General features: G+C 52.0%; 2 protein-coding genes across 4 annotated transcripts; both read right to left on the bottom strand.

Moving 5' to 3' along the window:
* Positions 1 to 850: 850 nt before the first annotated feature.
* On the bottom strand, positions 851 to 5,424 carry TREML1 (triggering receptor expressed on myeloid cells like 1). 3 transcript variants are annotated; one of them, XM_044917485.1, is made up of 7 exons: positions 5,367 to 5,409; positions 4,836 to 5,168; positions 3,682 to 3,684; positions 2,794 to 2,890; positions 2,313 to 2,398; positions 1,761 to 1,813; positions 1,071 to 1,402 (listed from the first exon to the last, which is right to left on the bottom strand). In XM_044917485.1, the coding sequence occupies exons 1-7, from the start codon at positions 5,407 to 5,409 to the stop codon at positions 1,091 to 1,093; spliced, it is 927 nt and encodes a 308-aa protein (XP_044773420.1). In that variant the 3' UTR covers positions 1,071 to 1,090. The 3 variants fall into 3 exon arrangements, with proteins under 3 accessions (XP_021547753.1, XP_044773420.1, XP_044773421.1); XM_021692078.1 differs by lacking the exon at positions 3,682 to 3,684 and having other exon boundaries at positions 851 to 1,402; positions 2,794 to 2,905; positions 5,367 to 5,424; XM_044917486.1 differs by lacking the exons at positions 3,682 to 3,684; positions 4,836 to 5,168 and having other exon boundaries at positions 2,794 to 2,888; positions 5,362 to 5,409.
* A 3,875-nt stretch (positions 5,425 to 9,299) lies between these two features.
* Positions 9,300 to 13,975, bottom strand: TREM2 (triggering receptor expressed on myeloid cells 2). Its single transcript, XM_021692076.1, has 5 exons — positions 13,819 to 13,975; positions 12,004 to 12,354; positions 10,501 to 10,591; positions 9,614 to 9,807; positions 9,300 to 9,518 (listed from the first exon to the last, which is right to left on the bottom strand). Exons 1-5 carry the CDS (start codon positions 13,856 to 13,858, stop codon positions 9,502 to 9,504), a joined length of 693 nt encoding a protein of 230 aa, XP_021547751.1. The 5' UTR covers positions 13,859 to 13,975; the 3' UTR covers positions 9,300 to 9,501.
* Between the last annotated feature and the right edge of the window lie 2,851 nt (positions 13,976 to 16,826).

Genomic DNA, 16,826 nt, shown 5'->3' with positions numbered 1-16,826 from the left:
ATTTGACAATGGCCACACCTTTACCATTCATTTACCTTCTTCCCATGCCATGCCTTTTCTCCACTGGGCTCTTTCCAGGCTCCAGATTTCAGGCCAAAGAGTACAGTGCTACCAGATGTCCACCCAGTTGAGAGCCAGCTCTGATAAAACATGTCTGCAGAGGTCTTTTATCTCCTGGAGCTTGAAAATCCTTGGTCCTGCCAAGGAATAGGCTTGGGATTTATTTCCGTTTCTGATCTTACTCCTATTTTTTTTATTTTTTATTTAAATTCAATATAGTTAACATATAGTGTATTATTAGTTTCAAGGATAGACTTTAGTGATTCATCGATTGCATGTAACACCCAGTGCTCATTAGTTCAAGTGCCCTCCTTAATGCCCATCATCCAGTTACCCCATCCCACCCACCTCCCCTCCAGCAATCCTCAGTTTGTTCCCTTAACATCCCTCCTATTTCTTTTCAGCTCCATCTCTCTCACCCCAACTGTCCTGAGTCTCCTTTCACTCACATTATCCCCTTCCTCCCGTCATATGTTGTCACATCAGAAGATGCCATTTGTTTACAAGGTGCAGAGCAGAAGGCAGAAGAGATCTCTAGACTTAAGCTAATGGATCTATAATTTAGGTTCCATGAGAAAGGCAGGAAATATTTTGAAGAAGTGTTCTTAGTGCCCCTTGAATCAAACTGCATCACAGTATTCTGACCAGAGAATGAAACCATGTCCCTACAGGCAGAACAGGCAGCAGATCATGCAGCACAAACTCTGGACCAGAATCTTCAGTTCCCAGGCCATGGGAATAGTCAAACTCAGGCCCTTTCCTTCCCCCTCAAACATCAAGAGCTCATATATTACCATTCAGAGTTTATTTAGCTCAGTAGTAAAATGGCAGAGGAACAAGCATGGGGGACTCCCAAGACACCTCAGTCACATTTAAGTCTCACTTTCCAGGTCAGAAAAGTCAAGATGTTAGATTAGAACCTAAGGTCCCTAGCTGCTCTGATATTGTAAGGGTCTAGGGCATGGGCTGGCTGGCTGGATGCACAGAGTTCTGGGGATAGTCTCCGTGAGTGTACGGTATAATGGACAGCTTAGCTGGGTGGCATTTGGCCATTCGGTGGATCCTGGGCTGGCTCACAGGAGGCCCCTCCAACCTTGTCCCTTCCAGGGAAGATGACTGTGGCATATGTCACAGGCTTGGAGCACATTAGGACCTTAGGAGGCAGAGGGGGCGATGAGGATTGGGCTGGGGGTGGGGATTTCTCTGATGGGGGATCAAGAGGTACGCTATAGGTGGTATTGTCAAAGGAAGGTGGCGAGTCGAGCCTAGCATATGGAATGTCTGATGGCAAATCAAGTCCCAGTCCAGAGTCACTGATATGGTGGGCCACTGAGGAGGCGGCCTGTAACAAAAGCAGGTGAGTGAGGCAGAGAGAAAATGCCCCTCTGCCCCAGTTCCCTTTGTGGGGGAAGCCCAGGACCACACTGGATCTGTCTCTCAAATCCTGAGTATGTTAGTGGGCAAGAGGGCTTCCCTTTGAAGATTTTCAAGCCCTAACTTTCTCCCCAAATCGGGGAGGGTGAAATACCAAGGTGGGAAGATGGAAGGTAACTGGTGCCAAGTTTACAGCATTTAGGAAGAGGGTATGGACCCTGACTGGGTCCCAGTCTTTCTCTACCCCCTCATCCTGGGACCTCTCGGTGAGCTGGACCAATGGAAGGTCTGGGGAGTTTGGCTGGGGGCCTGCAGAGGCCTCTTACCATGCCTGGAACGCCACTGCTCTGAGGTTGGCCGCGGACACCAAGCCTGTTTCCTGGGAAGACAGAGGATGACACCACAGTCTGCTTCCCATTCTGGCTCAGAGCCCATCCCCTCACTACCTTCAGAAGTCCCTGAAGCCTCATTCCTGGTCCAGACCCTTCATCCCACTCCTACCAGCAAAACTTACCCACTGCCTCCCCAGTATTGCCCCACCCTGCCAGAAGCCTCCCACCCACTTACTGCCTCCAACTCCCTTCATCCTGCCTCAACACTCAGCCTGTCTACTGAATCCTTTCCCTCACCTCCTCCAGTCACCTGTGTATCCCACTGCCCACCCTGTCCGATTCCTGTCTGTCCCCAGGACAGCTCCCACTGAATCTCCTTCTTCCTGTCCACCCCTCGTCTGGGAACTTCTAGGACCCGAGGTCCTTACTAAAGCCCAGACAAGCCCATCTATAGGCGACACAGACCGAGTCCGGCATTGTCTACAAGACTAGCTGGTACATGACCAGCGGGGCTGTGCTGGGGTCGGCAGGTGGACGGCTACCTACCTTTCCTCTTGGCCATCACAGCAAACAGCACCACTGCCACCACCAGCAGGCTCAGCAGGAGCACGGCGCCCCAGATCAAGGGGATGCTGAAGGACATAAAGGGGTAGGTGAGCTCAGGCCTGAACCTGGCAGGAAGCTGCTCACCAGGAACCCCGGAGCGGTGTAGAAGGGTGTTGTTCTTGGTGAGCCATGGACGCAAGAAGAGGATTTGAGGGATGGAATGAGGAGGGCATACTCAGGCAGGGCAGAAGAGAAACACATTATCACGGTATCCTGGCCGGAGACCACAGAGATAAAGGGTCATTGCTGAACTGGGATAGACAGGCAGGTCTGCCTGACTTCCTGCCTGATCAGAAGTTCCCCAGGGGTGGAAGGAACCATAAGGTTTCCCCTTGAGTTAGCCTGGGGCTCTGAACAATCTTTCACCCCCTTTCCCACCACCACCCTTTTCCCAGCCACCGAATACAGCTCTTGTCAGTACCTCTTATCCTGGCTGGGTTCCAAAGGGCTGGCACTATCCACAGTATCTGAGGAGGGGCCGTCAGCCAGACTCCCAACCTTATAGGTCTCCTCCTCCTCTTTCAGGCTAGGAGCTGAGTCAGAAGGAAATATTAATGAGCACATAGCCATCCATGGTGGGCAGGGTCACAGGCCTGTTAAGATCTGAGGGACTGGGGGGAGTGGGTCTGAGGAAGGAGAAATCCCAAGTAAGAAACACCAATGTGGGCTTGGCATATTCCTCAGGGGCCCTAATTCTGGAGATCAGGGATGGGCTCTTTCCATATTTACCCCGTTGTGACCAGGCCCACTTTCCCCTCCACCACCAGCTCCCAACCCTTGCCCCGTCTTCCTTCTTCACCTGCTCCCCCGCCCTGCCCCCGAATAGGTTCTCCACTCTTGTCCTCAGTGGCAACCTTGCTCCTGGTGCTCATCGACTGGTTTCTAAAGGGGCCTCAGCACAGCCTGCTAGACCTCTCCATATACCTGCAACCATGTGACCCCCCTGTAGGCTGGTTGAGCCCATCTGAAGCTCTGCCCTCAGGATCTAAGGAATTCTAGGGTCACCCCTAATGTGAAATAATCCAAGTGATCCTTGCTGAGAGCCTTGCTCAGACCCCAAGTCTTGGTTTTGTGACAAGGCTTCTATCATCCCTACAACATACCCAACTTCTGGCTGTGGGACTCAGGGTTGGTTTCTCTGGGCCTGAGGATCTGTCTTGGGAACCTGGCCAGTCCTTCTAGACCCTCAGGATAGGGGTCTTCCTTGCTCTCAGAGGCTCATCGTTCCTACCTCCCACCTTAAGCCAAACCAGGATCTGGAGATGCTGTTTCTCCCCTCTTGCCTGCCTATATCCTGCCCTCCTGGTACCTTCTAAGCCACTCATATCCTCCCTGGAAGCCACCTTCCACCAGCCGGCCTGAGCATCCTCTACAACCATCCTCTACAGCATTGGGCCCCCAGCACCTGCCCCTCTCCCCAGTGCATCCTGTCCTACAAGCTGGAGTTACTAGACCTTAGAGTGTCAGGGAAGGAGGAAGACAGAGGCTGACATAAAATAATGATCATGGACCAGAGATGAGAGGGATTCTAATGACAACTTAGTCCACCTCGTAATTAACAAATGGGGGGAAAACCAAGAAGAGGAAAAAGGCCTTTCTTCATTTCGTGATTTGGGGATTGGGCACAAATTACTTGAGAAAGGAAGACCTGAAAATAAAAGACTGTCATCATCCATAAAAGATAAGGTAGTAGAGTCTCCACTTCTGCAGGCAACCTGGCCATTTTCCCTACAGAACATTTTTTTTTTTTACAACATCCAATTTTTCTGGAAAACCTCTTCTTCTACTTTAAAATTGTCTTTTAATAAATGCTTAGACATTAGAAAATTGTAGCCTGTGAGAGAAAACCACAGCCTATCAAAATTAAGTACTTTCTATACTCAAAATAGGGTTGACAATACTGATATCTATTAGTGACATTTTCCTCTTTTTTTAAAAATAGAATGAGTTGAAGTAATTCAGGCACCAAATGCACCCTGCTTGAAGGTGAGGCACATACTAGATGCTCAGTGAAGACATAAAATTAAATAAAACACGGATTCGATCATTTTAAGCCATCAAACTCATTATAACAGGAATAATAAACTGGAAGATTTAAAAAAAAAAAGGGGGGGGGAATTCCAGGTTGCTATGCCCAAATTAAAACTCTGTTTAAAACGTTTCTAAGGGGAAAAAAAATAGCATCAAGTATGTTGAAAATGCTGCAGGAGGAGGCCAAGGCCATGGGTGAGGAAGGAGAATGTGCCTTCCAATGGAGAAACCTGCTGGTGTGGGTGGGGGGAGGGACCCCATGTCTGACTGTTTTATCTCAGACTGCTCACCCAGTTTGGTTTCCGGTCCCTGGGGAGCTGTCAAAAATATCTCCTCCCAATTCCTCCCCCCGCTAAGGATCCCCATTCCCCAAGGACCCAAGAGCAGCCGGTGGGGGCGGGGAGGGGCAATGGCCAGCCGAGGAGAACTCACCTGGAGGGAGCACATCCAAAGCGACTCTGTGCACCGTCTGGGGCCCCGTGGCCCCCTCCACCACGCAGCCATACTCGCCAGCATCCTCCTCCCGCAGGGTAATCATCTCCACCTGGAGCAGGCCGCCCCCCAGGTCGGTGAGAAACATGCGCTCGCCCCCGGGGGCTCTGCGATCCACAGCCGAGGACACCAAGGGCCGGCACCCCTCTGGCAAGAGCCGGCACCACACCTTCCGAGCCTTGATGTCCTGGAGTCCGTAGCGGCACTGCACCAGAATGGAGCCCCCCACGGGGGCCTGCAGCACCTCCGGGAAGGTGCCCGCCGAGCCCTGGCCTAGGGAAGGAAAGGACCTGGGAAGGCTGGGCAGGAGCTGCGGGAACTTTCCAGTCCACCCACTGCCACAGGGGCACAGGCACGGAGAGGTCCACCTTCTGGGCCCTACGTATGTTATTGTTGCCACAGTAACGCCGGTTATTCCTGGGCCTGGAGCGGAGTGTAGGGGGCCCCAAGTGCACCTCCTTCTAACCTTACCTGCCAGTCCCAGGAGAAACAGCGGTAGCAGGTTGGGGCCCATGGCAGGTCGGGCAGATGTCAGCTCTGGGGCTTGCCTGGCCACTGACACAGCATTCCCCAGGGAGCAGGAAACATCTGCCTCAGACAGTCACGTGGGGCTCTTGGAGGCCATGGAGAGGGAGGCAGGCACTGGGGGCCCCTCTGTGGGTGGGGATAAGGCGCCCTTCCGAAGCCTGGTTGGTTCAGTGCTTGGGAACTTGACCATGAGGGTCGGGAGGGGTGGGTGAGGCAGGGTGAGAACGCCCAAGGACAGGCAGAACCCGGGCTCTTGGGGCCCGGTTAAGGGATGAGGTGGGAGGAGGATCCCAGTAACTGGAAAGCAATAGAGAGAGAGGGAAGAGAATCCTCAGGGTCTTCCAAAGATCAAATCAGAGGATGCAGAGGTGTGAAGGAGGAAGGTGGAGCGTTATTCTGGTTCTATAGCCTGTAATGAGCACACAGGCCTGAGCTCTCAGGAGACTGTCCGGTCCTGCTGCACGACCTCACAGCAGGAGGCCCCACTCCGAGGTGCCCTGGATGGCACCCGCCTTCATTCACTGTGCCCGGTGCTCTCGAGACTTGGCAGCGTGCACCCATGTTCTCCAGTTCTGGCAACCGCATCCATCCTTTGATAATGACGCCCCATTTCCTCTTCCCCCGTTTTCTGGAACTCCTTAACTAGTTGGATACTGAACCTCATGGATTCATCTCATTTTCCTATCTTTCCTCTCTTGTTTTCCATCTTTTTGTCCGTTTTGTTCTGATTTCGAGAAGACACCCTCATCTTTTCCTTCCATCCCTTCTATTATTGTCTCGTGTTTATTTCCTTAGTATTTTCAGTTTACAAGGTTTCTTATTCTCCAGACATTTCTTATAGCATATTATATTTGTTTCAAGAATATCCTAGCCTGTCTGTTGGGAGACAAATCTCCATGGATATTTTCACATTTCTGCATGGTCTGGGCACTGATCGAGCTTTGTTCTAGCGTGATTGAATAGCAAACATGCCTTGAATGCTAGAGAGAGTGTATCAGCTCCAGAGGAACTTGCTTAGACAGATCTACCCCCTCCCTCGAGAAGAGCTGTTTACCTTCCAGAGTAAAGGTGTCTCTCTCCCAAGAGAGGGAGATGGGCTGATGCTGTATATAAACTCCAAGCCTCATCTTTGGAGGTTCCTCTCCTGTGACACAAGCCCACTGCCGGCACAGAAAACATATGGCCCCCACTCACGTTGCCCTGTGCAAAACTGGGGTTTGGGGACCCTGCACCAAATGTGGGCGATAAACCTCCTGACCTGGGACAGTGGTGTTCAGAAAGACAAGGGCGGGCAAGGTGGGGATGGCTGAAAGGGGCACGCTGCCCCCGACCTAGACATCACACCTAGAAAGGGGCTAAAGAAACCACCCTCCTTCCTTCCTCTCCCCTCCTTTCTCTCCTCCTTCTCTCTCCCTCTGCCTCTCTCCTTCCTTCAGGAGCAAGGGAGCTACCAGTGGGGACTGGGAACAGGAGCCCGAGAAAGCCGGACAGTGTGTGAAGCTGGAAGTGGTGAGAGGGTGACCAGCTGTCCCGTCTGCCTGGTGCTGTGAGCTTTCCTGGGGACACGAGACTTTTGGTGCTACACTGGCAAAGTGTTGGGCAAACTGGACAGGTGGGTAAGCCTCATGGGTGACATGAAAGTGCTTATATCTGTCCTGCCGATATGCATCAGGTTTTCTTCGATTTCCTTACGAGAAAGCTATTACACTAATGGGCCGTGAAGAGGAGACCTGTCCTCAATATGTAACCAAGTGTCTAAAACAGGTACAGTCCACACCTTTGCAGGACAGAGGTGACCAGGCCTCAGGGAGGTGTCAGATTGTGGGCATTAGAGAAGAGGAAGGAAGCCAGTGTTCATCTGGGACCTGCTCTGCACCAAACATCTGGCCTGGGACTTTCACTAATGGTATTTCTTTCAACCCCACAAAACCCCAGGAAAACAGGGTTGATTTGTTTGTTTGTTTTGTTTTTTAATAGGTGAGGTTCAGAGGGGTTAAGGAACTTGCTTCAGGTTTCTGCGTAGGAGGCAAATTTGGAGCTAAATTACCTGACCCCCTTCAGTCCCTTGTGCGCCCCAGAGAGTCCAAGGCAGGGGATCCCAGTGGCAATCCAAAACCTGGGGGGACGTCAAAATGTGGCAGAGGAAGAAAGACAAAAGGCCAAGCTCTCAAGATCAGGTGAGCAGCAGGCACTCTCCAGTGACGCACCCAGGGGACCGTCCCCTGCCATCTTGTCGGCCTTGGTGCTAGCAGGTGGACAGGCTCACTCCTGGCTGCTAGACTGTGCCTCAGGTCTGCGGGAAGGAGACAGGGCCCAGAACCTGATGAGGAAGCTTGACGTGCCGCTGAGTCCAAGGACCTGGGACACATAGCCTGGACCAGCGTCCCGGAGCTGGGGACAGGGCTAGCGCAACAGCCTCTGTGGGGAGTGGGCAGGGCTGGGCTGGGCTGGCTCCGGGGAGTGATGTGTAGACGTGAGGCTGGACACGAGGGCTCCAAACCTCAGGAGCCCACGCCCATGGTAGGGGGCAAAGCCCTGGCCACATGGGCTCCTGGGCTTCCACCTTGCCAAGGCCAAGGATGGGAGTGCCTCATTTCCTCCTCTTCCTGCAGGCCTCCCTGGGCAAGTCTCCATCCCCTCCCTCTCACTCGTGGCTGCGGTGGTGTGTTGTGCTCGGGGGAGAGATGAAGTTCCTGAGCCGCCCTGGCTGTCCCTCTGCCCCAGTCCTCGGGTCCCGATATCCTCGTGGTTCACTTCCTCCCCTCCTCCCAGGGCTTCTCCAGCAGTTCCTTCTGATGCCCTCTAGCATGACATCATCCTGTCCCTTCTGCACTCCCATTCTGCCTAGTCATTTGCTCCTCAGCACTTTATCTTTTTTTTTTTAGATTTTATTTATCTGTCAGAGAGAGAGAGAGAGAGAGAGAGCACAAGCAGGGGGAGGGGCAGGCAGAGGGAAAAGCAGGCTTCCTGCAGAGCAGGGAGCCCGATGGGGGGCTCGATCCCAGGACCCTGAGATCAAGGCCTGAGCCAAAGGCAGACGCCTAACCGACTGAGCCACCCAGGCTCCCCCTCAGCTCTTTATCTTTTAACAAACCATCTGGCTGACTTATTTATTGTGTCTGTCTCCCTCCCCTCCCACTAGTCTGTGATTCTGTGTGGGCAGGAATCTTGGCCCGTTTTGTTCACTGTTGTGTCTCCAGCGCCTAGAATGGTATCCGGCACAGAAAATATCTGTTGAATAAATAAACGAATAAATGAGCAGGCTTGAGCTAGAGGGAAGGGCAACTTGAACACCAATCGAAATTTGCACTTCCAGGCTCTGCTGGGGACTTGGGGTGACGTCATTCCCTTTTGAGCCTCAGTTTCCCTTCTGTGTAGTGAGAGGCTCAGACCAGTTGTTCCCGGCTCTGGTATGCTGCACTATATAAGAAGCTGTGGCTGTTTGCCTGTAGGGGAAGTAACAGGAGGAAAGCAAAGCTCTGGGGAAGGGAGTGGATGAGTCAGCTGGGAGATGGACTGGGGCAAGGGTGGGCAGCAATAATCCTAGAATAATCCTCCTGAGGGGCAGGAGGCAAGTGGAGGAGAGGGGAGCCAGACTGGGTGCTAGAGAAATCCCAGAGGAGGAGGCAGGATTCAGTAATTAGATCTAGGGAAGGGAGCGAGAAGAAGACAAAGATGGGTGGCGTGGAGCCTTTGAGAATGGCGGGATGCAGTAGCCTAAGGCCTGAGGCCCCGAGGGGTCAGAACTTTTATCTCATCCTCGGCCAAATTCATTCTCCTAGCCCTGGAGCAAGAGAGAGGCCTTCGCAAAGCCCCAAACCATCCGATTAAACATGAAGTCTTGGATTTATTTGGGAGAGTATTTAATGCCCAGTGTATAGAAGTTGACAAATGTTCTCCCCCCCCCCCCCCCCACACACACCCTTCTGTTTCCAAGACCAGGGGAAGCAGAGGATGGGCAGTCTGGCCTTTTGCCAAAGCAGAACCAGGAGTGTTGGTGGCCGAGGGACCAGTGTGCAGGCTGGGGTGGTTCCAGCAGGCCTCTTCTGGGCCTCGTCCCATCAGGGGTCCTCTTCTCTCATGTGTCTCTCCACTCTGCAACCGACCGATGCTCACGTGGCCCCTCTGAGCTCCACCTCGCCACCCCTGCCCGGTCCACCCCCAGCCACCGCTGTGCTCCTCATGCTCACCTGTTAGGGTCTGGAGCTGGCAACCTGGGTCGTGGCCACAGTCCGGCTCACTGGCCGAGGGTGTCCCCAGTTTCTGCCCACGCCAGGCCACAGCCCAGAGGGCACTGGCTGCTAGAAACTTGCTGAGAAAGATGCAGGCCAGGAGGAGAAGGATGGAAGTGGGTGGGAAGGGCATGTCCTCTTTGGAGAGACTCCTTGGAGACACAAGGAGGACATGAGGGAGGCCTTGGGGTGGCCCACACACTGAAGTCTGCCCTCGGAGAAGGAACAGGGAGACACTGGGAGCTCTCAGGGGCCTAGAATAGCTCCCCACCCAGCACCATCCCTGGGATGAGGCTTTGTGGGCTTGGGGGAGCCTGTAATCAGGATCTACCTGCTGAGCACATTTAAACACTTCCCTTGCCGAGCAATTACCTGCTGTGCATGATGGTATAGTGGGGGGTGGTGCACATGTGTACACTGTGGTTACATTAACAATATTTCAACATCAGTACACAGGCATGAACCAATCAGAGCTGATTCTGGTCCTACCAAAGGAGCAGGTATCTGCTGGGGGTCCCAGTCTTATACTTAAACTTGTATTGTTGTTAAACTGTGGGCTGTCCAAGGGCTGCCAGGGGACGAAGGGGAGGCTGGGCATTCAGCAGGCTTGGAGCAGCAGTTATGTATAAAAAAAGAGAATTTCAATATTTTAACAACTGGCATGGCCATACCAACACACAGTGGCTGGTTGGAGGTTGCGTTCAGAAAAATCATCCCCAGGCCCTTTCATGCTTTAACTGTCTTCAGATTTGTAGTTAGTTCTAGGACCCCAGCCTCCATCCCATGCCCGGGCTCTGCACGGTGGACTTCTGCCCAGAGACCTTAGCAGAGACCCGTCTCTATACCTGGCGATGCTGGGCTCCACATGGATGTCCTTGAAGCCTTTGGACTCTTTGGGGATCCAGAGCTCTCCAGGGTCCAAGTGATCAAGGGGGTCTGTGGAAGACAGAGCCTGTGAGCTTTTAGCCCCTCCTCCTTGAGGCAGCCGGCTGCAGTGGGGAGAACCCATCTGGGTGTGAGGCCCCCTGGGCTCTGGCCCAGAGCAGATCGGGTCATTAGCCTCTCTGAGCCTCAGTCTCCTCACCTGTAAAGTGGGTCGAATAGAAACACCTCCTTTATAGTAGTGTTGCAGGATTCAGGGAGAGCATCTTGTATAGTGCTTAGCACCTCATCGGAGCTCGGTAACTCCCACCCTCCCATTACACAGGGTCTTTGGGAAGGTCAAGTGCATGAATGGATGTATTTGAAAGTTCTGCGTGAACTGTCAGGCTGTCTACACCAGCTATGGATTATTATTATTATTATTATTATTATTATTATTATTATTATTTTATATTATTTTCCTGCCACCCCCTTGGGAGTTGGCTGAGGCTTAGACCCTGATAGGGCTGAAAATTTGTGTCCCTTCACCCAATTCTCCCCCTTCCCACCATGTAACAGAGTGATGGACGTGGGGTTTGGGTCTAGGGCAACCCGTTTCCCCTCCGCTCCCCACCTTAGACCTTAGACAAATGGCTCATTTCCACCATAAGGGGCCATGTTGTGGGGGAGGAGGTGGGGAAGGGCGAGAGTCAGAAAGGGGACTCGTACCCCCAGATTTCTTCTCCTTGGGGACACACGGTGTTCTGGAGACACAGGCAGAAGGCTTCCCTGGAGGGCTTCCCTGTGCCAAGCTCAGGGGTGGGGAGGACCCCGCTGCCTGGCAAGCCTGGAATGAGGACCCCAGGTCAGCTCAGCAGCGGGAGGCTGGGGCGGGGGCTGTCACTTACCCCCAAGCACTTTTAACCCTGTCACCTCATGGGCGCCTCACAGGAGCCCTGTGGGGGCAGCAGGACAAACATCATCATCTCCATTTAAAGATGAGGACGTGGAGGCCCAGAGAGGCAAGCACATCACCCGGGGTCACAAGCAGTGCCCGTTCCTCGGGCTGTTTTCTGCACCAGGTTGGTGCTTACTTTGTATTGGCAGTTCCTTTGGGTAATTGGGTGAGGGAGAAAATGAACCTCCTCCTACTCCTTAAGGGCCGCTTTAGGTGTTCACATCCTAACTGGATGCCAAATGGATAAAGCTGTTTGGGGAGGCAGGACCATAGCCAGCTCATTCGGTGCCTTGTGCAAATTAGAGGCCAGGACCCTTCCTACCAGAGATGCGGTCCTGCCCCAGGGAGCACAGCCTGGAGAGGGGCGCCAGGGCTGGAGTGTGGCCCCCATGTGCAGTGAGCAACCCGCACAGCCATCCACTGTGGCCCTGAGTGGGAGGGCAAGAGCCGCATGGTGGGTGTTCCCAGACATCGGGGACCTAGTCCCAGCCCAGGGGTGGGCCAGTGGTGCAGTCCGCCACGCACTCACCAGCCAGCACCTCCACCAGGACCTTCCTGAGGGTGTCGGCCTCATCCCCGTACAGACTCTGGCACTGGTAGAGGCCAGCGTCATGGGCTTGAAGGTTCCGCAGCGTGATGGTGAGAGTGCCACCCAGGGCGTCGTCCACGATGGCTGTGCTCCCATTCCGCCTTGTTAGGAAGGACAGTATCCATGAGCGGTGGGTGCTAACGACCCGCTGGCACGGGCCCCCTGCATCCAGCTGGCGGCACCAGGCTTTGCGTCTTCCCCAGTGCTTCAAGGAGTTGTAGGGGCAGGAGACCTGCAGGGACCGGCCTGCCATGCCCTGGAACACCGTCGTGTTGTGGGCTCCGGACAGCTCTGGGGAGGAGATGTTCCTTCACTCTTTGTTCATTTACCAAATGTTTCTCGAATGCCCACGTGTGCAATGACCAAAGAGATAGAAATCTTGCCCTTAAGGAGCTCAGGTTCTTATGTAAGTTGGGAGAAGGTGCACAGCCCACCGTGACACCCAGGTCCTAGGTCTGGCTTTAACACCGTTGGATTTGCTGGGCATTTTTAAAGAAGTAACTGACCATCTCTGGGCCTATTTCCAGAGACATTGGTCTTGAAGTTCCCTCCAGTTCTATTGCACACATTTTCTCCCTATCATATGGGACCCTCTCCATCTCAAGAGAGCAGGGCCAGCGGCCCCTCAGCCTGGGCTGGATACCATCTCCCGGCCCTGGCCATTCATGCTTACTCTGCAGCTGCCCACGCCCGCACGGGCTCTGCATCTTCTCCTTCTGACCTTTGGCTCCCGGCTTCCCTATTTCTGTGGCTTTGTTCCCCTTTCAGGAGAGACTCATCTCAGAGCTATTTTGGGGGAGACATGAGGCTGCTATTTTGGGGACCTTTCTTGGGGCAGGGGAGACAGGCTTAGAGCACAGTCTATCGCCAGGGCAGAAGCTGCAGAAGAATCACCTGGAGCCCTCTGCCTCAACTTCCCCTCTCTTGGTCCTCCCTTACCCTGTCTTCAACCATATGGTGACAGAAACTTGGAAGACAAGATCAGGGAGTGGGTGGCCTGCCTTTAGGAAGCAGTGCTCCCTCCACTTGTCACCCTGTCCATCCCTCTGCTTCCAGGCAGCCCCCAGTCTTCCCCCAACTCCACTCCTAGCTAAGAAGCCTCAGGAGAAGGGCTCCGCTGGAACAGCCTCTCCTCTCACCAGGCTTGCCTATTGCTCTAGGGGAACAAGAGGCACCTTCCCCCAATAAAAGGAGGTAGTTGTGTGCAAGAATCTGGGGTGTCACCCTCCAACTCAGTGACAGAAATCTTCAGCCCCCTTAACTCCCTTCCAGGGCGGAGGACAAGAGGACCTTCACATCAGCAGAAGAGGCACCCCGAAGATGCACATGCTTGGTTGTGGGTTTCGTCCCTCTTTCTTCCCTCCCACATTGCCATCCCTCTGGGGCTAGCAGTTCATAATTTTAAGGGCTCTTACCCATGCCCCCCAAAACTTTCCCCAACTGCTAGCTAGTGCCTGAGATGTCACTATCAGAATTCCTTCCTTTTCCGTGTGGCCAGAATCCACCAGCCCCTTATACTTCCACCTGTATGAAGAGTCTGACAGTGGGCTCTCACACGGGGGAGGGAGGGAGAGCACATAAAGCACATAAAGCACATAAAGAATGTGGGGCAGGTGGGGAAAAGAGGGGTGCAGAACATGCTGCAGACTTTAACCGCCTTTATAGTTCAGCCCAGTGCTCCCCACCCACCCGCCCGCCATATACTCAAGGAGGGGAGGGAGAGACGGCAGGGGCAGCGGAGGGACAGGGTCCTACCTGTGATGGCGAGCAGGATGAGCAGCCAGAGAGGCTCCATGCCTGCCTTCCCTGGCGGAGGGCAGACACAGGGTACCTTGTGCAAGATCTCGTCTTTCCCTTGAATTGCAGAAAAGAGAGGGTTCAGGCACGTCAAGTGCTGCCCACAGGAACTAGGCTCCTGGGGATTGAGAAATAGTCAGGACTGGGGTCTGGCTTTATGATTTAGGGAGGGGTTGTGGGGGGGGGGGGGGGGAGGAAGGGAGAGGAGGAGCCAGCCACTGCCTCCCAGCAGCCAGAGGCTGGGGATCCCAGACCTCCGAGAGGCCAGCCCGCCCTACTGCCCCTGCCGGCCAGAGTGACCCCGAATGGCTGGGGCTGGTCAGTGTCCAAGGCACAGTCCTCACTGCTGTGTTCAGACCCTCCTCCTGCCACTCACCCACTCACGCACCTGCCACACTCTGGTTCCAGCCTTGCAAGGGGTAGGGAACTGCTGGACCCTCAACCAGCCCCTCTTAGTCCTTCCCTCCAGGCCAGCATCCCTATAGTGTGGCAGCGTCAGACTTCAAGTCCCTCCTTCCTCAATTCCTGTATGTGCAACCACCCATCCATAACCTCTCTGTGTCTCAGTTCTCACATCTATAAAATGGGAAGAATAATAGTGTGTAGAGTTATTGGGAGGGTAACATGGACTTCCACAGGCAAAGTGCTTTAGAATAGAGCCTAACTAGTACTATTATCCTAGTTAGCAGGGGAGGGGAAGATGGGCTCTCCACGAGAGGGAGAATTTTCTCTTCCACCTGCAATCTCCTGCCCAAGTTTATCCTCCCTTGCACAGCTGGATGCCTCCTGTGTGCACATGCTCACACGGACATTATTTTGTGCACGCACACGCCTATGGGACAACACAGGACGTGACCTTTGCTGGAGTTCCGGGGGTGGGGGGGTGCTTTCCCCACAGGTGCGGGCCCTTGAAGGGTGATCCAGGCACAGGGACTTGCATGGGCAAAGGCAAAGTATGAAATGGCTCAGTGGTGAATCGGGAATGGGGTGGGGGAGGTGGGTCATTCCCAGGGGCAGGAAGTCGGGTCATGCTGGGGGAAGTAACTGGAGAAGCTGAAAGAGCCCACAGGGACCCACAGATTATCAGAGTCTACTTTGGTTCCTTGCAAGAGCTCACTGATTTGTTTTTATTCACTTTACCCTTATGTACTGTGCATCTACCATATGTACAGGGAATGTGCTTGGAGATGGGAGTTAATGATAAACATAAGACAGTCCTTCACTTAGAAATCAAATGCCCAGTCTTGACCTAATGGCTCAGGAAAAGAAGGGTCTGAGGCCACCTGAAAATCACTCTATAGGTACCCTTCTACGGTCTTTTTATAAACCCAGGATTATTGGCATATCATTTACATACACAAAAATTCACCCCATTGGGTGTCTACTTCTATGAATTTTGACAAACTCATATATCTCTGTAACAACTGCCACAAGCAAAATACAGAACACTTTTTTCAGCCCCCAAAAAAGTTCCCTCGTGCCCCTGTTAGCCAGTCTCTTCCTCTCCAACTCAGGTCCTGGCAACCACTGATCTTCCTTCTGTTCCTACAGCTTCCTGCCCTTTCTAGATTGTCCTATTCCCAGAACCATATGGTATGTAGCCCTGAGTTTGGTTTCTTTCACTTATCAACATATATTCAGCACGCATGAAGTTACACTTCTCAGTAATTCATTTCTTGTTATTGCTGAGTGTATGTCATTGCATAGCTGAACCACACATACTTTATCCATTCACCAGCTGATGAACATTTGAGTGGTTTCCAGGTGGGGGCAATTATGGAAAAGGCCACCATAAACATTCATGTACATATATTTTGTGTGATCATACGGTTCATTTCCCTTGGCTAAAATCTTAAGAGTGGTAGTGCTGGATCGTGTGGTATGTGTCTAACTTGATAAAAGCTGCCACACTGTGTTGAAAAATAGCTGTATCATTTTTGCATCCTAGTCAAAACTTGATATTGGCAGGGTTTGGCAAAGCCATTCTAATAAGTTTGTGACAGTATCTCATTATTCTTTTAATTCTATTTTCATAATAACTAACCATGTTGAACATCTTTCATTGTTTACTTGCCACCTATATACCTCTTTTTGGCAAAGTATGAATCCACATCTTTGTCTATTTTTTATCATTGATTATTATTACCATCATTACTGAGTTGTAAGAATTCTTTATATATTCTGGATACAAGTCCTTTCTCAGAGATATGATCTGAAAATGTTGTCTTCCAGTCTGTAAGTTGTTCTATCTTTCCCTTAATAGTGTTTTTTAAAGAGTAGAAGACTTTAATCCTGATGAAGTCAAATGTACTGATTTTTCATTTATGATTTGTGCTTTTTGTGTCCTGCTAAGAGTATTTTTCCTACCTCAAAGGCACAAAGATTTTCTCCAATATTTTCTGTTAGAAGTTTTATAGAGTTAGATTCTACATTTTGGTCTACGATACATTTTCAGTTAATTTTTGCTTGTGCTGTGAGATATGATTTGTAGTTTGTTTGTTTGCCTCTGGATATCCAATTGTACCAGCATAGTTTACTGAGAAAACTATCCTTTCTGCATTGAATTGGCCTGGTCTTTTTGTCAAAAATCGATTGACAGCTAGGTCTATTACTTGACTGTCCGTTCTATTCCATTGACCTAAATGTCTCTTTACACCAGCACCACACCACTGGACCACTCATTGTAGCTTTATAACAAGTTCTGAAATCAGACAGTGTGAGTAATCCAACTACGTTGCTCTTTTTCAAAAAGAACTGGCATTGGCTGTTCTAGTTACTTTCCCACATAAATTTCAGAATCAGCTTGTCAATTCATTACACACACACACACCACCACCACCCGAAAAAAATTGCCTGCCAGGCCTTTGATTGGGATTCCATTGAATCTATAGCTCAATTTTGAGGGAACTAGGCATCTTAGCACTACTGAGTCTTCCAATGCATAGACACAATCTTACCCTTCATTT

The sequence above is a fragment of the Neomonachus schauinslandi genome, chromosome 8, assembly GCF_002201575.2.
Source record: "Neomonachus schauinslandi chromosome 8, ASM220157v2, whole genome shotgun sequence".
NCBI classification, from domain to species: Eukaryota; Metazoa; Chordata; class Mammalia; order Carnivora; family Phocidae; genus Neomonachus; species Neomonachus schauinslandi.
Note: the sequence above shows the minus strand (reverse complement) of the source record. Positions and strands in the feature narration are given on the sequence as shown.